At 40.9% G+C, this 24,721-nt stretch overlaps 1 protein-coding gene across 2 annotated transcripts; it reads left to right on the top strand.

Annotated features, from left to right (window-relative positions):
• The first annotated feature begins 1,786 nt into the window (after nt 1-1,786).
• On the top strand, nt 1,787-24,411 carry RGS14 (regulator of G protein signaling 14). Of its 2 annotated transcripts, XM_087709313.1 has the most exons (16): nt 1,787-1,984; nt 7,112-7,133; nt 8,073-8,227; nt 8,643-8,735; nt 9,628-9,771; nt 10,003-10,146; nt 10,261-10,381; nt 10,496-10,614; nt 13,136-13,339; nt 14,903-14,979; nt 16,960-17,086; nt 17,947-18,028; nt 19,303-19,349; nt 19,691-19,802; nt 23,685-23,748; nt 23,856-24,411. In XM_087709313.1, the coding sequence occupies exons 1-16, from the start codon at nt 1,940-1,942 to the stop codon at nt 23,980-23,982; spliced, it is 1,683 nt and encodes a 560-aa protein (XP_087565439.1). In that variant the 5' UTR covers nt 1,787-1,939; the 3' UTR covers nt 23,983-24,411. The 2 variants fall into 2 exon arrangements, with proteins under 2 accessions (XP_087565439.1, XP_087565438.1); XM_087709312.1 differs by having other exon boundaries at nt 1,790-1,984; nt 23,685-24,411.
• The last annotated feature ends 310 nt before the right edge of the window (nt 24,412-24,721 follow it).

Here is a 24,721-nt window from a genome sequence, read left to right on the forward strand (position 1 = left end):
GGCAAAGCTTGTTTTCTTTATGTTAGCTTTAATTTGAATTGTTAATTTTAGTCAGGGGAAATCAGGAAAAGACGGGTAAAATTGTGTCAGGTTTCAAAACTGGTTTGAAGATTGCCATCTTTCCCAGTGAGACCCACTATGGCATGTGATTAAAGCATTGGACTAGGACTTTGGGGATTTGTGTGCCAATGTTATTCCATGGTAAATGTGAGTCAGTTTTTGTTTCTCTATTTGTATCCTGGCTTTATTATTTTTACAAATAACATGGTGAACATACCCAACACACCTTCCTTCTCCTATTTTTCCCACAGCGGCAACCCTGCGAGGTGGCTTGATCTGAGAGAGAGAGAGTTACTGACCCCAAGTCACCCAGCTGATTTTCATGGTTAAGGCGGGACTTTCTGGTTTCTAGCCTGTTGCTTTAACCACTAGGCCAAACTGGCTCTCTCTGTTTTTTTTTTCTTGAGTCTAATTAACTTAACAGGTTGTTATAAGGGTAAATGATGACACTTAAGCCTCCCTGAACTTTTTAGAGGAAGAGAAAAATAAAAAAGAAAAACATAAAACGTGACATGACAACAAAAGTCAGCCACCCTTTTTTTTACAAGGTAGACTAGGGGCTTTACCTGGAGCCGTGATGGTGAATCTATGGCATGCACGCCTCCCGCCGGCCACCTGTTTTTTGGGTCTTTGCTGCACATGTGCGGAGGGCAGGGTGCATGTGGGAGGCATGCATGCAAGCACGGGGTAGGGTGCACACACGTGGCCACGCACACATGCATGGGGGTTGCACACGGGGTCATGTGCATGTGCGCAAGGGTCACATATGCATGCATGGGAGCATGCAGGTGTGTGCGCAGGGGCATGGGGCAGGCAGGAGGGGTCACAAATGCGGGCACGGGGAGACAGATGAACATTGCATTATGGGTGTGTGCATGGATGTTTCCGGCACTCCATGCTGAAAATGTTAGCAATCACTGTCCCAGAGCTTTAATTTTCTTCCAGCAGGGTTATCCCTGTTCTTGACATGATAGCGGCATTCCAACATTTGCAGGGCAGCCACAAAGAAGAGAGCTCAATTTATTTTCCAAAGCACTTGAAGGCAAGGCAAGAAACAATGGAAGAGGAAAACTAATGAAGGAGAGAAGCAACCTAGAACTCAGGAGAATTTTCCTAAGAGTGAGGACAATTAACCAGTGGAACAGTTTGCCTCCAGAGGTTGTGGCTGCTTCATCACTGCAGGCTTTTAAGAAGAGCCTGGACAGCCACTTGTCTGGAATGGCATAGAGTCTCCTGCTTGAGCAGGAGGTTGGTCTAGAAGACCTCCGAGGTCCCTTCCAATCCTGTTATTCTGTTATTCTGTCCTGTGTGCATAATAGCTGCAGCTGTTGAAGAATGCTAGGAAACAGTCATCTTTAGGTGGATGGCAGTGTGTTGACTTTGGAGAATGCCACAGTGCCTGTCAGCCAATTGACTTTGTGCTCGTCTGTCGCCTTAGCTGTATCTGCTGGAGCTTGCCTTTGTCCGTTGCATCCCCTGAGGGCTTTTTCTGGGGATGCTAGAAAAATTCTTGGCTCCAGTCACAGATGCTCCCGGTCCCTCATCAGAGCATGGGATCCTTTAAGGAGCCTTTGGCTGCAGCCTTGGACTATTTTCAATGCTTTAGGCTGGAGGTGTCAGTGGGGCTGTGCTCATAAGGAAGGAGTGTCTCCCTTCCAAACCCCATTTTGAGCTGTGGTTTTGGTTTCCATGGTGACACTTCCTGTGGTAGAGAAAAGAGGTAGTGAATGCTGCACTGTGAGCGTGGCAAGCAGCTCCACTCCTTCTTTCTCTCCCAGCCGGGGATGCTTTGAAGGCCGGCTGCAGCCTCAGGGAGGGGCTGCTCCCAGCCTGATGGTCCTGGGTTTTAAAGTCTACCTGTGACAACTGCAGGAGAGGCATGCTGGGAAAACCCAAACATCTGGGTGTCCAAAATGGCCGAATGGTGAGTGAACATACTTCAGCTGCTACTGGGGGAAGGCAAGGCCAGCAGCTGCAAAGGAGCGGCTTGTCTTCCTGATGAAAAGGGCTCCTTCCTAAAATCTGATCCTGGCATTTGGGGGCTCTTTCCTTCCGGGGGGGGGGAAGCATAAGTGACCTTCCCTGGTTTTCATGCCCCCCCAAAGCCGTAGGTAGTTTGGTGAGAGAGGGATTTAGCTCGGCTCTACGCACTACTGCAGCGGTAGGGTGGTTGGGATGTTCTTGTGGGTTCTGCCTTGTGATCTTGCCCTCTTCTTTGTAAACTATCTGAGAGAGGAAGGGCTCTTTCCAAGTAAAACCTGAGCAGCTGTTGCTTTGCTGTAGCTGGGGGCATGTTTTTGCACGTTGAAGGGTTGCTGTGAAATCACAGTGCCTTTCAAACCCGCCAGGTTATACTGCACAATCGGCTGTGGAAACTGAACGGGCAGGCATGAGTCTGTTATCAGGTTGCACAACTGAGCATGACTGGCAGCCACAAACACAAAAGGAATGAATATAATGAAATGATTAGATGTATCGACCTCATGGAATGCAGGAGCCGTTCGCTGTCAACAAAAGCTGCTGCAGCTTATGTTGACTTGTGTGTGTGTGGGGGGGGAACCTTGTGCAGCGATGACTCTTTTTAGAAAGAAATTACTCTAACCTCATGAAATCAGGTTCCTATTTGGAAAATGGTCCGGTATTGCCTCCTGCTTTGCTAAATAGGAAGAAGCACGAATAATAATGTCTTCATAGGGTTATCTTTACAGAAATCTCTCTGGCCCGCGCACAGATTTAGTGGACTGAGATCAAAATAAGAAGTTCTGAAATATAGTTTGTCCATGATCATTAGCGTTCAGACAGATTTAGACCAGTTTTGGCAATGGCAGCTTTTGGGTTTCGATGGAAGCATAACTGTTTAGATTCTAGTTTGGATTCCTTGGTATTGACAAGCGTAACCACTAGGCCTACTTACTGCAGCCTATTTGGGCTGCAGAAATCCGGAAGACCACTTGATTTCGACAAGGGATTAGTATTTTCTGCATTTCTTCACTATTATTTACTGTCAATTCAAACCTTTGCAATCTAGATACTAGTCCCATCTATGCAACTTTCATTAATCATTTTAGAACCAGAAATGTCTCAACAGAAATCTGACTATTAGGAGTCGTGATAACTTGCGAAATTCTGTCAGCAACACTGGTAACAAACCAGAATGTTTTTATCCTGAGTCAGGGGTGGGGGACCTATGTCTCTAGTCTAGGTTTTGGGTAACTCTCTGCATAATATGATTCTATGTTCCTTCTATTTCCATTTGTCCATGGGAATACATAGACAGTGACCAGTAAAAGAGGATTACTCAAAAACAAAATAAAGAAAAATCTATTGGAATAGCAGTTAAACGTTATTGTATAACGTTAAAAAAATAAAACAGTATATTATAATCCGGAATGATTAAAGTATAGCAAACGAGACAGTTCACTTTAAAGCAGGAGTCGTAAATTCCAATCCTCAGAAGTGCCACACGAGAATTACTTCATTTGCCCAACACGGAAGCCTTTTTATACACTGATTTCTAGTCAAAAACCGAAGATGTAGTATCACATATGCCATTAAAAATAAATATATTAAGTGAAAAACAACTTTACCATAAAACAAATCTGCATGAGAAATAGCTGTGCCACAGCACCATTTCCTTCTATCTCTTAACTAGTAGTCTTTTTCATTAATGAGAATGCCTGTGTTGGCTTTTAATATTCCGCCGATATATAATCTTTTGTTCAAGATCAGATTGTACAGTCTAAGGAAGCCATCCTGGAGCTGCCACAGTCCTGCTCTTCCCCCCTTCTTGCCTCCGTCTTTTTCAGCTTGCCTTTTCTTGTCTGGCAGAGCCCTTTGTTCTTCCTTTGCACAAGCAGAGGGATCTTGCTTCTTTGTTCGCTGTCCTTGCCTGGGAAAAATACCCTAATGGCCAGACAGTCAGAGGCAACCAGCTGCTTCTTCGTTCTCTCCCTTGGGCAACCATACCTTCCCAGCCCTTCTGGTCAAGCGAGCCCCCCTCCCCAGGGCCCCTGCCCAGAGTCCCCACTGCCACCTTAAATGTAGCCTCTTTCATGGAGCATGAGAGCAGGTGGAGTTTCCCTAAGGATGGTGTAAGAAATGCCAACTGCATGGGGCAGCTGGGAGGCATGTGTCACTGCCATGCTCCTATGCCTGGAGTGGGTTTTCCTGCGGCCCAGCCTGGGATCTTCACAGCACCTTAGCCTTGCTTGGCAGCCTTATCAGTGTCTACAAATAAAAGATTATCACTGGGCACAAAAAGTGATGGGGAGGTCACATAAAGCACACGGATTGCAAGTTCGGGATCCTTGCTGGAAATGATAATAAAAGGATAGGCTTTGTAAAGATTAGAAATGATAATCAATGGAAATATATTAAACCTGCAACTGATTATGTTAATGAAAAGTTTAAATGATGAAAAAAGAAAAGATATTACATCCTAAATTGACGTAATATCAATGTTGGCAGTTAACTTATTCCAAATCCTGACCACAACAGAAATACATGTAAAATTAAAGTCATCTAGTTTTATCTGAACACATCAAGTAAAAGAGACCCCATTCCCTCTCTACTTGACCCCCAAACCTTTTTTTAGGAGAAAACAGAATAACCTCACAGGGGCTGGCATGCCAATTCTTTTATTCTGAACTTCCCCAAAGAAACCCTTGGTATCCTTTCTAAATTCAGCTTATGTGGCATCCCTGACATCAGCGCTACAATTCAGAGTTACATATTTGTATTTTTTTTTCCTGATTGGTCTCCTCTCCTCTCCTTTTTCTTTTTTCCTCGTGTCCTTATTTGTTTTCAAACCATTAGAAACCACTTTAGCTTTTTCTACTCTCTTCAGTTCTACTATTTTTAGCTCCTTTTCCTAAAGTTCTCTGGCCATGGAGTGCTATTAAAATCCCTTTAAAACAAAGTCTATGATACACGTTTAACTATACCCAGTTTTAGTTTTGTTAAAATCAGGAATTCCAGCATGAGGGGGTCACCTTCTACCTTCTTATATTTCCTTAACTAATCAAGCATTTATGATTCTCTTGTACCCTCAGATTGTAAAGGAGAAAACTGTCAAAAAAACAAGTGATGAATTTATCTCTGAAATGCATATTTTAAAAACAACAACCAAAGGACTAATTCTAAAGAAATGACTGCTGGAGGACATTTGAAAAATTTCTCTTGTAAGGAAATAAGCACAACAAAAGCAACAGGAAAGAAACTTTCCGTAATCCTGGTACAAGTAAAGAAATAAACCAATTAAGAAATAATTAGAAATAATTTTCTAACATTTAATTTATAATGAGGCAAATTATAGGGACAATGCCTACTCATCATCAGAAATAAAAATAACTTTCAAATAGACATTTAACAATCAAACTACTATCAATTTCCCATCAAAAAAACCTTTCTCTGGCAATATTTCAAGATGAGAGAAATAAAAGAAACTATTTTTTGGCTTTTTAGTGTCATCTCAATTGTTAAACCCTTTTTCTCCTCAATTTAAATAATTTTTATATTTTAATTTTAATTAGGGACAAGGAACTCTCCCAGTGCTACAGTATCTTCCAAATGACCCCCACCACCACCACCACAAACCCCAGTCTTTATAGTTTTGGCAGCTCTTCATAATATTTTCCTGCAGCTATCATCTATCTTCCATGAAATATATGCAACTGGGAAAAAAGATGTTCATTATGATTTCTTTAAATAGATTGTAATCTGCAACCTATTGCTTTGGCAAAACTGATATGTTCTTTCGGTAGTTGCATGCTGGGAAGAAAGCGGAGCATTTTGGAAGGAATACCTAAAGAAAAATGTAGCGCTCTCCCCCTTCACTCATACATGTATAGTTTGTTCTCAAAGTAATAGAGTACAGCCGTCGACATACAGGTTTTTTTAATCCTTGTATTAAGTGGAACTGTAATTCTGGCCATAGTCTGTCAAATTCTGATGGATTCTCTTTCAAATGAAAATCTGTAATATAAAAGAAAAAAAATACTGCTTGTAGAAGACTTTCCAAACCATAGATTTCCCTATTAGAAATGTGTACCTAAGAGATGGAATGAGTATAGTCAGACTGTTCTTTGAGAGAACAGATTGTCATCCTATATTTGCATCTCTATCTAGCTAACTAACATGTATGATTATCTGATACTGGACAAGAAGCTATTACATGCATTTTAGATACCGCTGCTGGTGCAAAATGTGGCATCCAAACTGTTAATTCAGTTTCTTCAGGAATTGGGCCAGGATACTGTGACAGCCAGCAGAACATGCTAATATGTGTGAGATTGAGATTGACCCCAGAACTATAGGCATTTGTATGTGTTATTTTTTTCTCATTTTCTGGTTTTTTACATTACCTACTTGGCAAAAAGCGAGCCACATAAACAAAATGCAATACATAATAAAATAATAAAATAAGGAGAGCAGGTTATGTTGGTGACAGGAGGCTTACATTGATGGTTCTGCAGCAGGTGCCAATCACCTTCAGGGCACAGTTTAGGGTGTTTACTTTTATTCTTAGGTAACTTGGGATCTGATTTAGTGAGGGGCCACATCTCTTGCTATTTCAATCAGCAGGAATGTCCTTTTTAGAATAGAATAGAATAGAATAGAATAACAGAGTTGGAAGGCACTTTGGAGATCTTCTAGTCCAACCCCCTGCCTAGGCAGGAAACCCTACACAAGAGTGAAGAATCCTTTCTGTGGGAAGTTTGCTATCTGGTAGGCAGAAAGGGGTCTTCTTCTCCTTTGAAAATTGTCTTTGAGGGAGGACAATTTGGCCTTCATTGGTTCAGTATTTTGGGAAATAACAAAAACACTTTATTTTATCAGGCTTTTAACTGATTTTAATTGTCTTGATTTTGAGTGTCATTTTAATCATATTGTTTTATTGTAATTTAAATATATCTTGTTTTGTTGGTATGCTTATACAAGCAGAAAACCTGGGTGTAAATATCATAATGACAATGGGGAGAAAGGTGATGCCTCTTTTGAATTAATCTCTCTCTGACAAAGTACTCTGACTGTTCTCATCCTTCTTTTGCAGGGCCCGGCGGTATCCGATGGAGGTAGGTGGGACATGTGACTGGGTAATGCTATTAGACTTTTGGAGACAGTGTGTAATAATGGCCACAGGATTTTGCTGGCTACTTGGAGATATGCTTGATATTGGAGGTTGATAAACACAGTAATAGGGGATTACCTTTTATATCACCTCATAGTTGAATGTTGGCCCTTTGAACTACATAAAACAACTTTTAGGGGATTAGATATTAAAACAAATGTTTGACCAAACTATCCTAGGATGCTTGACTGGGGAATAGACCCCTGATTTTATACTGCCATTAGTACTAGGAAGCTATTAAGCTAGAAATTTGTTCTTCACTAATGAGCTGATGAGAATGAACAAATCACCAGTGATAGGAATAAACCAGACCTTTGCACAATATCATCAGGAGGGACAGGAATAAGATTTTCCTTCTCTCTATCGTTCTGTTCAAAATCATGGGGTTACCTGTTGAAAATCAGCTATCTGCAAACAGTTTTTGGAAGAAATGGAGTACCTTGTCATTTTTTCCTTTGTCCCCATGGTTCCTTCAAGATGCTAATGCCTTGCTGCTATTAGCAGGCGGAACTGGTGATTTTGAGCAGTTCCCTGGTCGATGGGAAACAAGGCATCTTGCCTCCCGGAGATTCTGCTTAAAATCTCAGATTTCCAACAATGGGAAATTGATTATCCGCCTACAGCATCTGCCTACAGCAACTCCAGCAAGAGAAATCGCTCATTTGCGAAGACCTCAGGGTCACTCTCCCATAACCAATACTGAATGAAGAATAGATTTTGTAGATGAAGTGAGCTGATGACACTCTGTTGGCCGTTTCAGAAAGAAAAACGTTTTGGCTTACCCTGGTACTTCAATCATTGCCATTTTAGGCAGACCCAAATTCACACCACCTTCCCAGATATGAGGCATCTGAAAAACTTGAAACCTTTCTCTGCTTCACAGAGTTAAACAGCTCTGGCAGCCGGGGTAGTAATAACAGTGTGAACAGTTTGCCGTGCACTCAGAGTGTCCCTCCCTCCCTGGAGCAATCCGTGGCCCGCTGGGCTGAGTCCTTTGAGACACTGCTACAGGACAAGCTCGGTGTGGCATACTTCACTGTGAGTTCCATATCACCTTTCTGTTCCCTTTGGTTTTTCACTGCATATTCTTCCGTTTTTACTATTATTTATTTTTATTTCCCTTCTAAGATGGCATGTATTTGGAGCTGTTTAGAGCTATATGCGTTATACGAGTCTGAAATTGTGTGGCCATATCTCTCCTCTCTAGTCCTTTTAATCTTGAAACAGATTTTCTTTCCTCTCTACTGGTTTGCTAGAGGGTAGAGCTGTTTACTGATGGCTATTTGCTACCCAATACAACTTACCGGTATATGGTGATCTTGCACTTTGGGCAAAGCTAATAATTTGGCTTTGCTTAATGTTGCCTGAATCCTTTGATTTCCCCCTTGTCTGTTCTAGAGTTCTGGACTATAATAATGTTGCAATAGATAGGGAATTATCCTTTTCTTTCCAGGAGTTCCTGAAAAAGGAATTTAGTGCTGAGAATGTATATTTCTGGAAAGCCTGTGAACAATTTCAGCAGATACCAGCTAATAGCACCCAAAAGGTAAGAATTCTTCTTCTAGAAGAAGGCCAAATTTTGCATTATGTGGACTTACTTTGTGCTAAGAAAATATATGTAATTCAAATAAGTGTATGTGATACATTTGATCCTAATTTGAATTCTACAGAACATTCAACTTTTTATCTTATTATGAGGTTTGGAATATACTATAAAATGAAGGCTCATAAAACCAAATTCTGTGTATGATTTATAATTCCCTAATTTCACAAGAGACAGCAATGTGTCAAGGAATAATATAATGCCCCACAGCCTCAAACTGCATAGAACACAATTTTATATAAACAGCAAGCATAACGAGAAGGAGGAAGACAAAAGGAGAGTGATGATTATTTAATATGTTATTTAGGGAAGTAATATTCTTTACCAAAAAAACCCTCCAAATTCTTTAAGATATATTCACTATTGAACCTTGTTGGTTTTAGCTACATTTTCCCCTTTTCCTTATCATTGGTGGGATGCAGTGTAGAATATTAATTTTCTTCCTTTTGTTATTGGAAATCCTACTTAACTGGTCTTGGATTTAGATAGATTATTATCCCCCTGCTTTTCAAATTTATTGACATATCCATACGGGCACAAATCCTGCCCTTTTTTTGATCTAAAGCATGGGGGAGATGGATAGAGGGAAGAAAGGAAGGAACTCTTGTTGAATTTTTCACCCAAACGAATAGCATTGATATTTCTTTATTTTTTGCTGAGAACCATTGAAAGCACACTAACCTATGAGATGAATAGAGCACCCAGATGGTTCTCTCCCTATATTATGTACTTGGGGAGAAAATACAAGCCATTTTGATTACTGCAGCTGGCCTGGATATTTCTGTTCTTCGTTATTGTGATTTTGTGATTCTCACTTCGTGTACTTTCTTTGTAGCTGGCTCAGGAAGCTAGGAAGATCTATGATGAGTTTCTGTCGAGTCATTCAGTAAACCCAGTGAACATTGACAGACAGGCGTGGATTGGTGAGGAGATGTTGTCCTCTCCCACTCCTGACATGTTTCATGTCCAGCAACTTCAGGTGAGAACAATCCATGTCCGTTAGCTGATATGCCATGCCAATTGTAAAGAAATAATAAAGGCGGAATATAAATAAATTATATAGCTATGAGAAATCTAGCAGATATGAATTTGATCCCCAATTAGTAATTAAGTACATTTCTGATTCAGAATGTCGTGATTCCTGTTGGATGAAGTAACCAAAGTGCCAAGCTTTAGAGACACTAATGATACTCAACTTTGCTTCTTTCAGATTTTCAACCTGATGAAATTTGACAGCTACGCACGTTTTGTCAAGTCTGCATTGTACCAAGCATGTGCGAAGGCAGATAGCCAAGGGCAGCCCTTGCCAGAACTGAGATCCAGTTCTGGCAGCCCACCTACTGAACATAGCAAGGTGGGAAGCCTTTACTTCCAGCTTAGAAGACAGTATGATCGGGAGGGATTTGGGAATGCCACTTAAGCAAGTCTGATAGATCTAGAGCTGTTACACTCTCTGGTTCTCTCTTAGAAAACAAAACTAAAGGCAGGGAAATCACTGCCGTTAGGAGTGGAGGCAGCTGGTAACCTGGCCGGGAGGAGTCCTCGGAGATCCTTTCGGAAAGGAGACCGGAGGGATCGTCCTTGGGGAGGTGAGTCTAGAGCTGAAAGTAGGGATACAGTTGAAGGAGGTGGCAGAACACAATGATTAATTATTGGCCAAGTATTCTCCAAAGTCTTAACTCCTTGCTAACTATCTGTCCTAGAGGAGAGAAATGGTGGTGAGGGACCATCCCCCTGGCGTGACTCCCAAGGCTCTTTGAATTCCTCAGCTAGTCTGGACCTGGGCTTCCTATCTTATGCAACCAGTGGCTTGCAGGCAGAGGTGAGTGGTGTTTAGCTAGATTTTGAGCTGCATCTTGTGAAAATATTCTCTGCTCTGTTTGTTGCAATGTGGGCGCTTGGCTCTTGCTTAAACAGTATGCCATGCCTGTTACATCATAGGTTCTACCCAGCCCCCACACTCTATCTATAATAGGCTATGACTGTGCTGTGTGGAGGAGTTCTCTACAAAGTAGAGATCTCTGCAATTGCTGCTGAGAGCATGCTGGTATTTTCATGGCTGTATCCCCTCTCTCAGCCTCTCTCAAGGTTGCCCTACCTTGAAACTGTTGAAAAGTTGTTGTTTAGAATGCCAGGGGGAGTCCCAGTTGGTAGGAAAGCAGCCCTTCTCCTGAGCATCATGGCCGATAAAATAAAAGTGGAGAATGAAATTATCCAGAGGAGAATACCACTAGCAAAAAAAAAACCCCACCCAAGACAATGTGCTTAGTAGGGACAGTGGAGTTTGGCTAATGTTAGGGCTACATAATGGAAGCCACTTTGTGCTCTTTGACACAGCATCTTCCCGCTCTGTTTCCCAACCAAATCCCTCCACATCATTGGGAAGACAGCCATTGATTGATGACCTTGAAATACTGAAGGGGACATTGAGATCACCATAAATCAGTCAGTGTTCCTTCCAGTTGACTAATAGCAGGTTGTCATCATTCAGTCAATATTCTGCCCTGAGCTACTGTTGCTCTTCCCATCATCAAATTTCTTTGTGCATGTACACACAGACCCACATACAGTACAGCCTCCCATGTTTCTAGCATGTTTTGTGCATTCTGGCCCATTGCCCAATAGACTGTGCTCCTATTATGAGGGGAAATCTTCCTGGCTCTCTCTCCCCAGTTTTCTACAGTCAAGGCCCCAATGAATGGAAGGAGTTGGGAGCAGTGGCAGGAATTTGGTCAACCTGGGCTTGGATGCTTCTGCTGTTATCATAGCCATGTAGATATCTACAAATCCATTCTCCAGGCAGGCAAAGAAGAAGGATAAAGCAGTGGTAGGGCTGTCACAGTGTCAGATGGCAAAAGGTAGGTGACTGAGCAGGAACATGCTTATCAGGTGTTATTCCTGCAGGTCCCACTCCATCATTCTTTGTTAGCAATTTATTCTGTTACCCACTCACACCGCTTGTTTCCCTCCCACCCCAATGGGGCAAGTGAAAGAGGCAATTCTATGGTCACAACTCCTGTTTTTGCCACTGATTTTTTTGCTGCTTGCTTACTGTTTCTTCTCTGAGCCCCAGAAGGAATGGTGGACAACAGGTTATCCATATACTATAATTTGAGAAAGAAAAAGAGTTAAGTTCTACCTTTGTTCCAGTTTTTTTAAAAAAGCACAAACACATTTTGGTGCAAGAAAGATGCTAACTTTGTTTTCCAAATATATTAATTTTACATTGTGAGACAAATCCATAACGGTCTCTGGAAGGGCCAGAGATGCCAGGTACAGCCCTATACAGTCGAAGTCTTTTGCTCCTTGGTAGTGGGTGGTTATTTTTTTGAATCATGTGTACCATGCAAATAAAGCCTAAAACATTCTACATGATAGCTCATTGAAATAAGTTTGCCCACAGAGAGGTACACCTCTTGAAGCTGAAACCAAATGCTTCCCACTGTCTAATAAACAGATTATCTGACAGATCCATGGTTTTACAGCAAGTGACACAGTATGTTGATTTGGCAGAATTCTGGCTGAATTACTTCAAACTGCTGGTGGAAAGAAAGGAACATTTCAATTCTGTTCTCAAAATGGGAAAATGTGCATATTTGCATAAAGTGTAATTACCATGAGATTCACTGCCTCAAGATTCAGTGCCAGCTGCTGGCTTCCATGGTTTTATAAAGGAATTATATATGCTGGCTGGTACAAGAGCTCCCAATATTGTTTTCAGTATTTCTAATTGCTGAGGAATAATAGGAAATAGTTCATGCTTATTGAGTTCCTTCAAGCAATGTTATCTGTCACACTATATAAAGTGGGAATATCTGGACCATTGCTTTTGATACATCAGGGTTTCTATAATACTAGATGTTCTTCTTGATGTGCACGTTTTCTTCACCATGTAGCTTCAAATCGCCAAAAAACCATAAAGGAATTTTCTTTAAAACTCCATCTTTACTGTGGCCCCAAGTCCTACTATTATATCATTCTCTCACTCTGTAGAGAAAGCAATTGAGAGAAGAGTTTTGATTGATTATGTGCCATCAAATCATTGTCAGCTCTTAGCAACCATATATATAGATTTTCTCCACAATAATCTGCTCCTAACTTGGTCTTTTGGGTCTTCCAACTGCATAGGAAGGGGGGTGGTGTCATATAATTATTTAAAGTGCAGGTTTGGCTAAAAGTCCCTCACCAAGCTCACACCTTCCATAAGTGCATGCATTGATAGATATACAATATTAATGATCTTTGATCTCAAGTCATTGTCTGTTGTGGAGACTACACTTTCAGGTTAAGGTTGTAGTAGGTTAGCAAATGGAACTGAATGTGATAGGTTCTCTTCTCTACAGACCCACAGGAAGAGTCTGACAGGCTCAGAATCTGACAGTCAGAACCATCCCATGAAATATTGTTGCATTTATCTGCCTGATGGGACTGCATCACTGGCTCCAGTACGCTCTGGACTCTCTATCCAGGAGATGCTGGCTGGAGTTTGTCAGCGTCGCGGTCTCAATTTACCTGATGTAAAGATCTACCTAATGGGAAATGAAAAGGTAGGTCCAATTTGTTTCAGGCAAAAAGGAAACATTACTGGAAGAATAGTACTTTAGAAACCTAAAAGAAAGGGATTTCTCTAGGTAAGGTTTAGATGGGAGCGTCTGCAATCTCTCTCAATATATACCATGGTGACATTATAATTAAAGCTGTGAATTCAGAAGTTGTAAACAGAAAATCTACTGTGCTTACAAATTCAGTTTAAGCCAATTTACTTGTAACCTCCACATGCAATGTTTATCTACTTATCTAATTTAATTGAGAAGAAATTGGGCTTTGAGTGTAAATTTGGGTAATTCTCTGTTGGATTGAGAGTCCACTGTTGTTTGGCTGAGCTTTCCCTGAAATTTTATTTCTTAGTCCTATGCAGTAGGGCCAAGGAATATCGGCCCTCAGAGATTGTCCATCACAACTTCTAGTATGCTTCACCATTGGCCATGCCGGTTGGGAGTACTAGGGTGTTTTATTATATATATATTATGTAACCTTTATTTCTATCTTCTATAGCTTCTAATTGCCTGGTTGGCTTATGAAAATAGGTCACTGGTGTCCCTTTTAACTAGAGATAGTAATTATATTCTCTATGTATCTATCCATGTAGCACATATTGTTAACAAGCCAAATAAATAAATATTCTTCAAATGAAATTGAGTTCATTGTAGAAAGTATCTTATGTCTAGGCTTAAATTGGGATATAGTTTCAGCATTTTTTAGATTCATACAGCTTTATTGTTTTTCCTCTTTGAAAGGGTTAGAGAAAAATATACCTATCCATACTTATAGTTAATATATCCAACCTGATTGTACATTAAGTTTTTCCAAGGCATATTTATATTGGGCAAGTAATTTTTAGTTCATGAATGATTACAGAATGTGCATATATTGGGTGAAATCAAGAAGCAATTTCAATTTTCAAAGAATATTAGTATCAAAATATTCCTGATTAATAATATTTTATCTATTCCTTTGTTTAGAAACATTTTCATTCCTACCACAATTAAAAATATCTCTCCCCAGTATTATTTGCAGATTTCTTAAAAGCTATTTTCCCAGAATTGCATCACTGACCTTAATAATTTCATATCAATAGTCCTTGACTTATAACTACAATTAAGACCAGAATATCCATTGCTAAGAAATGCAGTTATGAAATGAGTTTCCACAATTTTGCAACCTTTATTTTTGCCATGGCCGTTAAATGAATCACACGGTCATTAAGTGAATCCAGATGTCCTCATTGACTTTGTTGGGAAAGACATAAATGGTAATTGTGTCATCCAGGGTCACTTCAGCCATCATAAATACATGCTGATTGTTAAGTGTCCAAATTTTGATCGTGCAACCGGAGGGATGCTATAAGTGCAAGAACCAGTTGTCACTTTTTCCATCACGCTTGTAACTCCAAATGGTTGTTAAATGGTCTAAGTCAAGGCTGGCTGCCATGAATTAATCTGTGGGTGATGTAGAATCATACATTAGCAAGCATTTCTATGCACATTCCTACGTGAGTGTTCTTTCTTTGCACTGTATCGATATTTCCGCATTTCTTTGGCTTTTCACAGAAGCCGCTGGCGTTGAACCAGGACAGTTTAGTATTGATGGACCAGGAGGTAAAGCTGGAGACCAGGATCAACTTTGAGTGAGTGTGATTTCTGAAAAGTGAAGACTCCTTCTGTTCTGGCTTTGCTTTCCTTCATCTTTCTTAATTACAGGCTGAGATTCCTGCCCCAGAAGAGTGACCTATTTGTTTTTACAACACAGATGAAAACAATTCTTTTGCTGTTTCGGGGGCATGAATACAGCAGTTCAATAGTACTCATTATTGACTGTATGTGGTTGAACTAAAAGTGATCTTAAGTTGTGCAGTCTTCATGTTGGTACTGATAGTTGAGTAAGTAGAGTCTTCTCTCAGTGCTGAATTAAAGTGTTATTCACTTGATCTTGAATTGGCAAAAACAACAACAATCAAAACCAACCCCACCCTGTATCCCTAGCATAAAATTTTCCATTTCCTTTGCCAATCTCTATCACACAGTTATTATTTCTGTTTTGGCTTGCCAACAAAAAATAATGCCCTGATTTCGGGTGCGCAACGCATGTTAAGCAAAGTGGTTGCTTAATCACACAGATTATGGTGCCCTCCCACTCGTTGAAGTCTGAAGGAATCCATCCATCAGTCACAAGAAGGAATGTGAGGCTGGCATTGGGATGGGTTTTTTTGGGATAACGCAGATGCCTTGGCCAGTCTCTCTTCTTTACTGTGCCGGGCAGACCAGGAGAGTAGGGGTCTGTTCTCCAACTTCCAAGTCCATGGAACAGCAAACGGATTTGCTGAAAGAGCCGAGGTGGCGCAGTGGTTAAATGCAGCACTGCAGGCTATTTCAGCTGACTGCAGTTCGGCTGTTCAAATCTCACCGGCTCAGGGTTGACTCAGCCTTCCACCCTTCCGAGGTGGGTAAAATGAGGATCCGGATTGTTGGGGGGCAATATGCTGACTCTGTAAACCGCTTAGAGAGGGCTGAAAGCCCTATGAAGCGGTATATAAGTCTAACTGCTATTGCTATTGCTATTGAGGCACATAGGAATGAAGCTTGGTTTCACAACTAAGAAAATGCAGTCCTTTTAAAACTTAAAGCCATCTAGAGTCTGTTGCATTAATGAGATGGGTGGCATAGAAATTAAGTAAATAGATAAAACCAGCCACCTCTCAACAATTTTCACAAGGAAAACCAGGGAGGAGAATAGTGGTACAGAAGAGTGCTTGGGGTCTGGAGGGAAGGGTTGTGCCCTCACCAACTTCACGTGGCCAATAGGCATCTCAGGTAAGAATAACTTCAGATGTCTCAAACATGGGGTGAAGACCCACACCAAGAGATGTTTATGTTTATAATAGCCGTGGTGACGCAGTGGTTAGTATGTAGTATTGCAGGCTAATTGTGCTACACACCAGCAGTTTGATTCTGACTGGCTCTAGGTTGACTAATCTTTTCATCCTTCTGAGTTTGGTAAAAGAAGAACCCAGATTGTTGGGGGCAATATGCTGACTCTGTAAACCACTCAGAGAGTGCTGTAAAGCACTGTGAAACAGTGTATAAGTCTATGTGCTGTAGGTATTGCTATATTTTTTGGTTGTGTGCAAATTAGAAAAAGCCTTTAGTGGTTGAAAGGTAACAGCACATAAAGTCACCATCTATGCTACTCTATGAGATGCTATTTCTCCCTGGGTATGTGACCATTTTAGCATCAATGTCATAAATGCCACTATAAATAATTCAGAGCTCATAATTCATTTCAGTGGATCTATAGTTATATGAACGTTTTTCTTCCTGTTGCATTCATATAGAGATATATTCTGCCCCTTTCCTAAGCTGCTTTCTCATTGTCCTTTGTATTTACCATGATCAGTAAATAGGCCCGTAGAATTCAGGAAGGATTGAAGAGATGCAAAAGATGGCTGCAATTTGGTTATGACTTATGTAATGTGTTATACCCATTTCATATATTTATAGTGTCTTTTTCACTTTGCGCATTCAAGTTGATGTGGACTCTTAGCAATCACATAGATAAACTTTTCTCCCAGTATGATTTGTCCTCAACCTGATCCTTTTTTTTTTTACAGGCTGCACATTACACCTCTCAATAAGACAGTCCGCATTCTGGCAAAATCAACTAAAACCTTGCAAGAAGCATTGCAGCCTATCTTGGAGAAATACAGTCTTGATATTAGACAAGTGTCACTCAAACGGGTAAGAGCTATCATGAAATAAGACGGGTAAATATAGGTAGTCCTAGATTCACAACACAATTGAGCCCAAATTTCTGTTGCTAAGCAAGGCAGTTAAGTGAATTTTGCCCCATTTTACGATTTTTCTTGCCAAGGTTGTTTAAATGAATCACTGCAGTTGTTAATAACCTCACTGACAGGTGAATCTGGCTTCTCCATTGACTGTGCTTGTCAGAAGATCGCAAAAGGGTGATCACATGGACTTGGGAAACTGCAAAATATGAGCCAGTTGCCAAGCATTTGAATTTTGACCACATGCTACAATGATTGAAAGTGTGAAAAATAGTCATGTCACTTTTTTCAATACTATTGTAACTTCAAATGGTCACTAAATGAACTGTTGTAAGTCGAGGACTAGCTGTAGTGTTTGACTAAGCTGGGATTTGTCAATATAACATGGCTGCTTACTTCTGAATGTTCAGCTTGCTCCCAGTTGCACTCTGCAATTCTCGGTCTGCACTAGAGACACTGCTTCCACTTTATTTATTTATTAAATGTATCTGCTGCCCATCTCGCCACAAGGCGATTTATCAGGAGTAAGAGCTATGAAGCTAAAAAGGCAGCTAGCTAGACTGATGTTCTTGGTAGGTTTCTGTTTTGTTCTGTGGGTTAGAAGAAAATGCCCATGGTTCTCTGGGCCCATGCTTTTTAATGGCGTGCCATTTCCTTGTAGATCTTCTGTTGCAAAGCAATGCCCACTGTAGCAGGGTGTATTTACACTACTGTTTGGGCCACCCATTTCTGGGAGGGTCTGTTCTTCTCCCTCCCCCTGGGCAATTCTGGCCTTTCCCCCCCTCTGTTAACTTTGTTCTCTCCCTGCAGTCTGGGGGACTCCAAATTTTGAAGTTGGAAGAGAAAGTTAGTGCAGTGGCCGCTCAGAAGCTTGTTCTGGATTCAGATGCAGGTATGTGATGCTCAAAGGAACATAGTTATCTATGCACGATTGTAACCCCTAAGCCTGATTAATTCTACTGCAGACAGAACTCTTTTCCCCTAGGGAGAATTATTTGAAGAGGGTCCCCAAGAAGAGATGACTACATATTCTCTTTACCTTTTTCTTTCCCATCAGTGCTAGTGAATCGATGCTCTTATTTATTCACCATACACAATGGTTGCAATTTAATTCATTAATTAATTTATTGAATTTATTTGCTGCCCATTTCACCCTGAAAAAGTGACTCAGGGTGGTGGTTGTGATGCAAATATTGTGCATTTTACCCTATTAACCTGCTCAGTGTTGGATGCAGTGTACCTCTGGAGAAGAGTAGGTATAGACCGCTTAACATAAGTAGGTCAGCTGCTTTAAGCACATAAAGCATCTTTCCCATGTGCGGCATACATCTGCTGGGATGTTTGCCATAAAGAATGTGGAAAGAAAAAAATCTTATCATTTGTTTATTTAAGAAAATTTATATGGCTGCCCAATTCACTCTCAGTAATTCCAGTCAGCAGCATGCAAGCATACTGTAAATCCCATTACAAAAACAATACAAGAAGCAATAACCCCACCCCCCAGCCTATTGGTCACAACAATCAAACCACTTGATGGTCTCCATATTGGGTCCCCAGGCTCATGGGCAGAATCATATCTTCAGGACCTTGTGAAAGAATGTCAAAATCGGGGCCAGCCTTACTTTTGCAGGGATAATGTTCCACAGGGAGGGAACCACCATGGAGAAGGCCCTTCTTTTTGGTCCTGCCAGATGGACATCCTTAGGAGAGAGGGCCTGTAGTATTCCCTGACTCCCTGCTCTATTGGGTCCGGTTCTCCTCCTCCTCCATCCTCTTCCCTCTTCCACGTTCACTTCAATTAATAACCCCCAGTCACACATGGTGGACCACAGAAGATGTCATCTGCTTACCTAATAGAAAACAAGATAGTTTATAAAATGTGTGTTTATCAAAGCTGAACGGAAGGAAGAGAAAATGTGATGGAATATGGTAGACCTGCTGAATGGGTTCTTACAAGGGGGCCTTGGAGGAATAAAAACGGTAACTCCACTTTTATTTCCTGCCCCTTAGTACTCACAATTTTCCTAGACTTGGTTATGTATTTCACAGTATTTCCTTCTGCTGACTGGTGCTGTCCTTTAAGGCATAGTTCAGCATCTCTCATGCAGCCACATAAAACAGCTATCTTTCCACCAGAAATTCTAACATCCATCTCTTTTATTGCAGAAGTGAAACCTGTCATGGTAGCAGATGCTACTTCCGAGCAGTTTGAGGTGAGCAATGATCATGAAAGCATTAACACACCTTATAGAGTTGCTTCATGCTTCAAGGGGAATCTTGATTCTTCCATAACTTTTAAAATGCATCACTGCATACAACACTTTTTTTATTCCGTCTCTAGCATTCTTCCTGATAGTGATAATGATGAATGTGCAGATAATTGTTTTATTTTATTTTTTCTCATAATGTGGGTGCCATACATTTATTGTGAATGGTCACAGGCTAGGAATGATGTTACTATTCCCTTTGTGATATGCTATGCCTAGGTTATAGTTGTCACCTATGTAGAAATGGATCATTTTCTGAGGCTGACTTTTTCCCACTGTGGTTCTAGGATGAAAGTACTCTGGAGACCCAGTCTGAAAGTGATCCATTTTCAGCAATGTCCTGTCCTTTTAACAAAGCCATCAAGGGTAACCAGAACCGCCACACATATGATATGGAAGGTAAATCATCTCTGTCTCTGCTTGCAACCTAATAAAATTAAGGAGGTCAAGGGGATGCTGCTTATAAATTAAGGTGTGTGTGTGTGTGTGTGTGTGTGTGCATGCTTGTGTGTGTGTGTGTATGTGTGTATGTGTGTGTGTGCATATCTTTTGAATCAGTGTTAACTCCTGGGCCTGGGCCTGGCCTCAGCAATATTCTTGGTAAGTTTTTTTCTCCAGAAGTGGCTTGTGGCTTGCCATTGCCTGCTTCCCAAAGTTGAGGGAGAATGACTGGCCTAAGGTCAGCTAGTTTTGAGCCTATGGCAGGACTGGAACTCAGAATCTCCCAGTTTGTAGTCTAATGTCTTAACCACTATACCACACTGGCTCTCTAGAACAGTGTTTCTCAACCTTGGTGACTTGAAGTCCTGTGGACTTCAAGTCACCAAGGTTGAGAAACACTGCTCTAGAAGATTAGTAATTCTAGGAAATTAAGCCGAACCAAGCAATGCTAATTTGGCTATACCTTTATAAATTATAGTTTCTGGCAGCAAATTAGCAAAGTGTAGAGCTGTGGAGCCCTTTAGTTTGGAAAGCAAGAACAGAGGGAATCTGCTCATAGCAGTTTGGGAATTTAAATTGGAATTTAAACCTACATCTCTCTCATTCCAGTTAAACACTAACCACTACATCACACTGCCTACTGAGAAATAGATGGGTGGAAAAACAGGGAAGAAATGGAAAGAAAACTGGAAGTGTCATACAGATTAAACTGCATTGACACTAAATTTATCATTTCCTGTCCCAAAGGCACTGTTGGCATACAAGTTAGCACTCCCCACATTTTAATATTCAACATTTGTTAAATATGATCAATTATGTGCCATCAAGTCAGTGTCAAATCTTAGCAACCATATCAATAGTTTTTCTCCATGAGAAAAATTGGTCCTTCGGGTCTTCCAATGGAGAACTTATCACCAGTATAACTGAGTCTATCCATCGCGCTGTTGGTCGTGCTCTTCTCTTTCTTGCTACCTTTCCAAGCATTAGAGTCTTCTCCAGAGATTAAGGTCTTTGCACAATGTGTCCTAACTAGGATAATTTAAGCCTGGTTATTGTACTTCAAGTGAAAGCTCTGGATTGCTTTTTTTTATGTCCATTTATTTGGGGGTCTTCGGGGGGGAGGGGTTGTCCACGTTACAGTATTCTCCAACATCAAATTTCAGAACTGTCAATATTCTTTCTATTCTGCTTTTTCAAAGTCCAACTTTTCTTGCCATAAAGGGTCATGGGCAATGCCATTGCCTGCACTGGTCTGCACTTTGTAACTACTGACACATCACAGCATCTGAATAATTTTTCTAAGGCCTGCATGGCTGTTTTACTAAGTGCTAATTTGTGGCGTACTGTATTTTTTTGACTGCTTACTCCTTTGGTGTTGATAAGTCAATCCTAAAAAGCATAAGATATCTACCATTCAATATTGCATCTTCATTGTCAGTTCTAAGGTTGATTAGTTTGGTCTTCTTTGTACTGTATTTAGTCTTAGTCCCATTTTCCACTGTGCTCTTGATTTTTCTTCCTAGAGTTTGCAAATTCTTTGCATTTTTGGCTATCAGAGTAATGTCATCAGCATAGTGCAGGCTATTGCTGCTTCTTTCTCCAGTTTTAATATACACTGAGATATATGTTGAATAGATAAGGAAAGGGTATATAGTCTTCTTCACGCTTTGCCTACCTGGAACCAGTCTGTTTCACCATGTTCTGGCTGCCCTTCTCAAGCAAGAGATTCTGTGTGACAAACAATCATAAAACAACTAAAACAAAACAATCCAAACAGTTAACATTTAAAAAAGAACAGGGATGTTTTGGAATTTATTTATTAGATTTATAACCGAGCATCTCCTCCATCTTTTAGCAATAATACAGTCTATTTGATTTCTATGTTGTCCATCTGGTGAGGTCTGGGTGTAGAAGTGTCATTTTGATCGTTTGAGGACTGTGTTGGCAATGAAGACATCATGGAAGTGGCAGAAATTGATAGGTCATACCCCTATTTATTTTCGGTTTCCTGAGCCATACACGCTAACATTTTCATAATTATTTCTAATTCTGGCCTTCCACTTTCCAATCACAAGCAGCCCATCTTGCTTGCATGTCCTGTTGATTTCAGACTGATCTTGATCATCAAACTCATGAATCTCCTTTTCATCTGCATCAGTGGTTGGAGAGTAAATAATAATTGTCACATTAAAGAGCTGCTTAGAAAGTCTAGTTGATATTATTCGATTGTTGACTACGTTATTATCAAGTACAGGTCATCCTTAGTTAACAACGACTCATTCATCAACTTTCTGAATTTGCAATAGCACAGAACGAATGATACTTAGTAAGTGATCTTTGGAGCCATCACACCATCCCACAATCACACGTTTATCATTTACAATCTTCTTTGTTGGCTTCCAACACACAATGTCAACGGGGAGGCTGGCAGGAGGTCTCAAATGGTGACCACGTGGCATCCTTGCTGAACAACCTGTGGTGATTCACTTAGCAATGGCAACTGGGAGTGCTGGAATTGCCCTTGCTAAGCAAAGCGGTTAGATGATGTCACACTTTATACTCGTGCCAGTAAGCAACAGCAAATTCCGCTTCCAACTGCCATCCATAATTGAAGACTACCTGTAGTATGTGGCTCCTTTTTTGTTTTTCATGTCCTATAAAGTAAGCTGTATGATCTTCTGACTGAAAGCATCAATCTCAACATCCGAATTCATTGATTCCAAAGATACTTGGAATTTGTAGTTGTTTCATTTCATCTTTCAATGTGTTGAGCTTTCCCAAGTTTATGCATCTTATGTACCATGTTCCCACTACCTCTGCCCTTGCAACTTTGGATTTTCATACCTATATCGTAAAGTGAACATACAAGATGTCTCAAAGGGTTTTACTCTAGCCACACCATAAATACAATTAGTATTCTGAAAGATTAGCAGCCTTTCCACAATATGATGTTGAGTGCTATCTGCCCTGAGGGGCCATCGTCCAACACTTCAATTTTGTATGTTATATCCATGTGTTCTTCTTGGTAAAACACAGCAGAGATTTACCATTGAATTGTCTCATATAATATGAATGGATGTCTACTAAAGTAATCATCTGCCTCCAGTATCTTTCAATATTTCTGCCCCCCCCCCCCAATAAAGGTGTCTGCTAGTTTTACCTGGGATGACCTTCATGCCATGGGTGACCCTGCTGGGAGTTTATACTCCATACATTCCCAATACTCTTTGCTCATGCTTCCCAGGAACGCTTCCTTGCCATAGCAAGGCAATACAGCAAGACGTGGGTGGATTAAATATAATTACATAACAAAAATTATGCAAGGGCCTGCTGGATCATGAATATAGGCTCTATCACTGGTCTCAGTGGCTGGGTACATAAGTGAATTTGCAAGCCTGTGTTGTTGGTATTGCATCTCCAATGTCTCTCCCCCCCCCTTGCAACTGATGCCCCCTTTCATGTAGAGGGCTGGCCAGCTCCACAATTTGCAAATCAAGTTGCAATAGCTATACCAAGGGTATCTGGGATTTATAGTATCTTCTTTAAGAGTCCAAGAGCTCTGTGAGAGTTTTAGCATCCTCTTCAAGACTCCTTTAGAGAAACCATCACTATATAATTAATGCAAGCAAGTTGAAAGAGTGAAATATTGCTACTTGTAGAATGACTGTATGAGGAATGGCTGGGTCTTATGTGGCTCTCCAGATGTTGTTCAATCCAAGTCCCATCAGTCTGGTTCATGAGAAATGATTAAGTTGCAGATCAACACATCCGGAGAGTATTCACACACACACACCATGGTATTAGGATTTTAGATGCATTGAAGTATTTTTTCTCCCTCAGGGCTAATGGAACTGCTGAATCGTGCACACAGCTTGAGGGTCAATGACCAGCGTGGGCTACTGTCCAAGGAGGATCTAATACTGCCCGATTTCCTTCAGGTGCCTCAACAAGGTGGTGTCACCTGCACAAGCCATTCCTCATCCAGCCCTGAGAATTGCACCCTCAAGGCAGCAAAGTCCGACCCCTCTCAGTGTCAATCCCAGGTGCAGTCACAACCCCAGGTTTCTCCTTCTTCACCACTGCAAATACCAACTTCTTCTTCTTCATCATCATCATCAGCTGCTGCTGGGAAATCTGACCTGTGATCTACTCCATGAGAAGCCCAGCCCTCAATTGTATGTTTTTTGCCATGAAGCCAGGCCTTTCCTGTTAGATATCTGTCGTAGTATCATGATCTCACAGACTTGTCCCCTTGGTCTAGATTGAAGCCTGACTAGACCCCATCAAGCTCTTGGGACTCTCAGGCTGTCTTCAGGAATCGACATGTATGCTCCAAATGTTCTGGCCGACTTTCACTAACTGCCCATGCTGGCTGGGCAGCAGAGTGCCAGTATTACTTACTTGCTGTACCAAGCTATTGTACGGTGTTGCTCTATGTCGTGAAACAACTGCCAATGGCTGCTCCAATGGCAACTACAACTGTGTGGCTAGTGGTGATGCTGCCTGTATATAGTTTGTAATTTTCAGTCTCTGTAAAATGTAAAATACACTACTGATTAAGTCCTCAGTTTTTATTGTGGGGTATATGGGTTTCAGTTGGTGGTGGAAGGCATGGCATGGTTTGGTTTGAACACATAAACCCACAAGGCAGATACACATTTTTGTTCAGTTGTGTGGGACAGGGGCTTTGGGGAATCCATGCTTCCTGTTGAAACAATAGAGTGAGTTCCAATTAGCATTAGGATTTGCTTCCAAATTCATATATATTTTTTAACACATATGAACAGAGATCCACATCTACCAAGTTTAAAATGGCCTAGTATAACAGAATTGAAAGGGATCTTTTAGTCCAGTGGGTCTCAACTTTCCAATGCCGT

Source organism: Thamnophis sirtalis, unplaced genomic scaffold (genome assembly GCF_051295495.1).
Source record: "Thamnophis sirtalis isolate CommonGarterSnake01/CBP01778 unplaced genomic scaffold, rThaSir2_p1.2 scaffold_3, whole genome shotgun sequence".
Lineage (NCBI taxonomy): Eukaryota > Metazoa > Chordata > Lepidosauria > Squamata > Natricidae > Thamnophis > Thamnophis sirtalis.

Bases quoted from the DNA above. Each gene is read 5' to 3' on its own strand.
- RGS14 (XM_087709312.1), top strand. From the start codon at position 1,940: ATGCTGGGAAAACCCAAACATCTGGGTGTCCAAAATGGCCGAATG. The intron at 8,228-8,642 runs GTGAGTTCCATA...TTTTCTTTCCAG, and splicing joins TCGGTGTGGCATACTTCACT to GAGTTCCTGAAAAAGGAATT. The intron at 8,736-9,627 runs GTAAGAATTCTT...CTTTCTTTGTAG, and splicing joins CAGCTAATAGCACCCAAAAG to CTGGCTCAGGAAGCTAGGAA.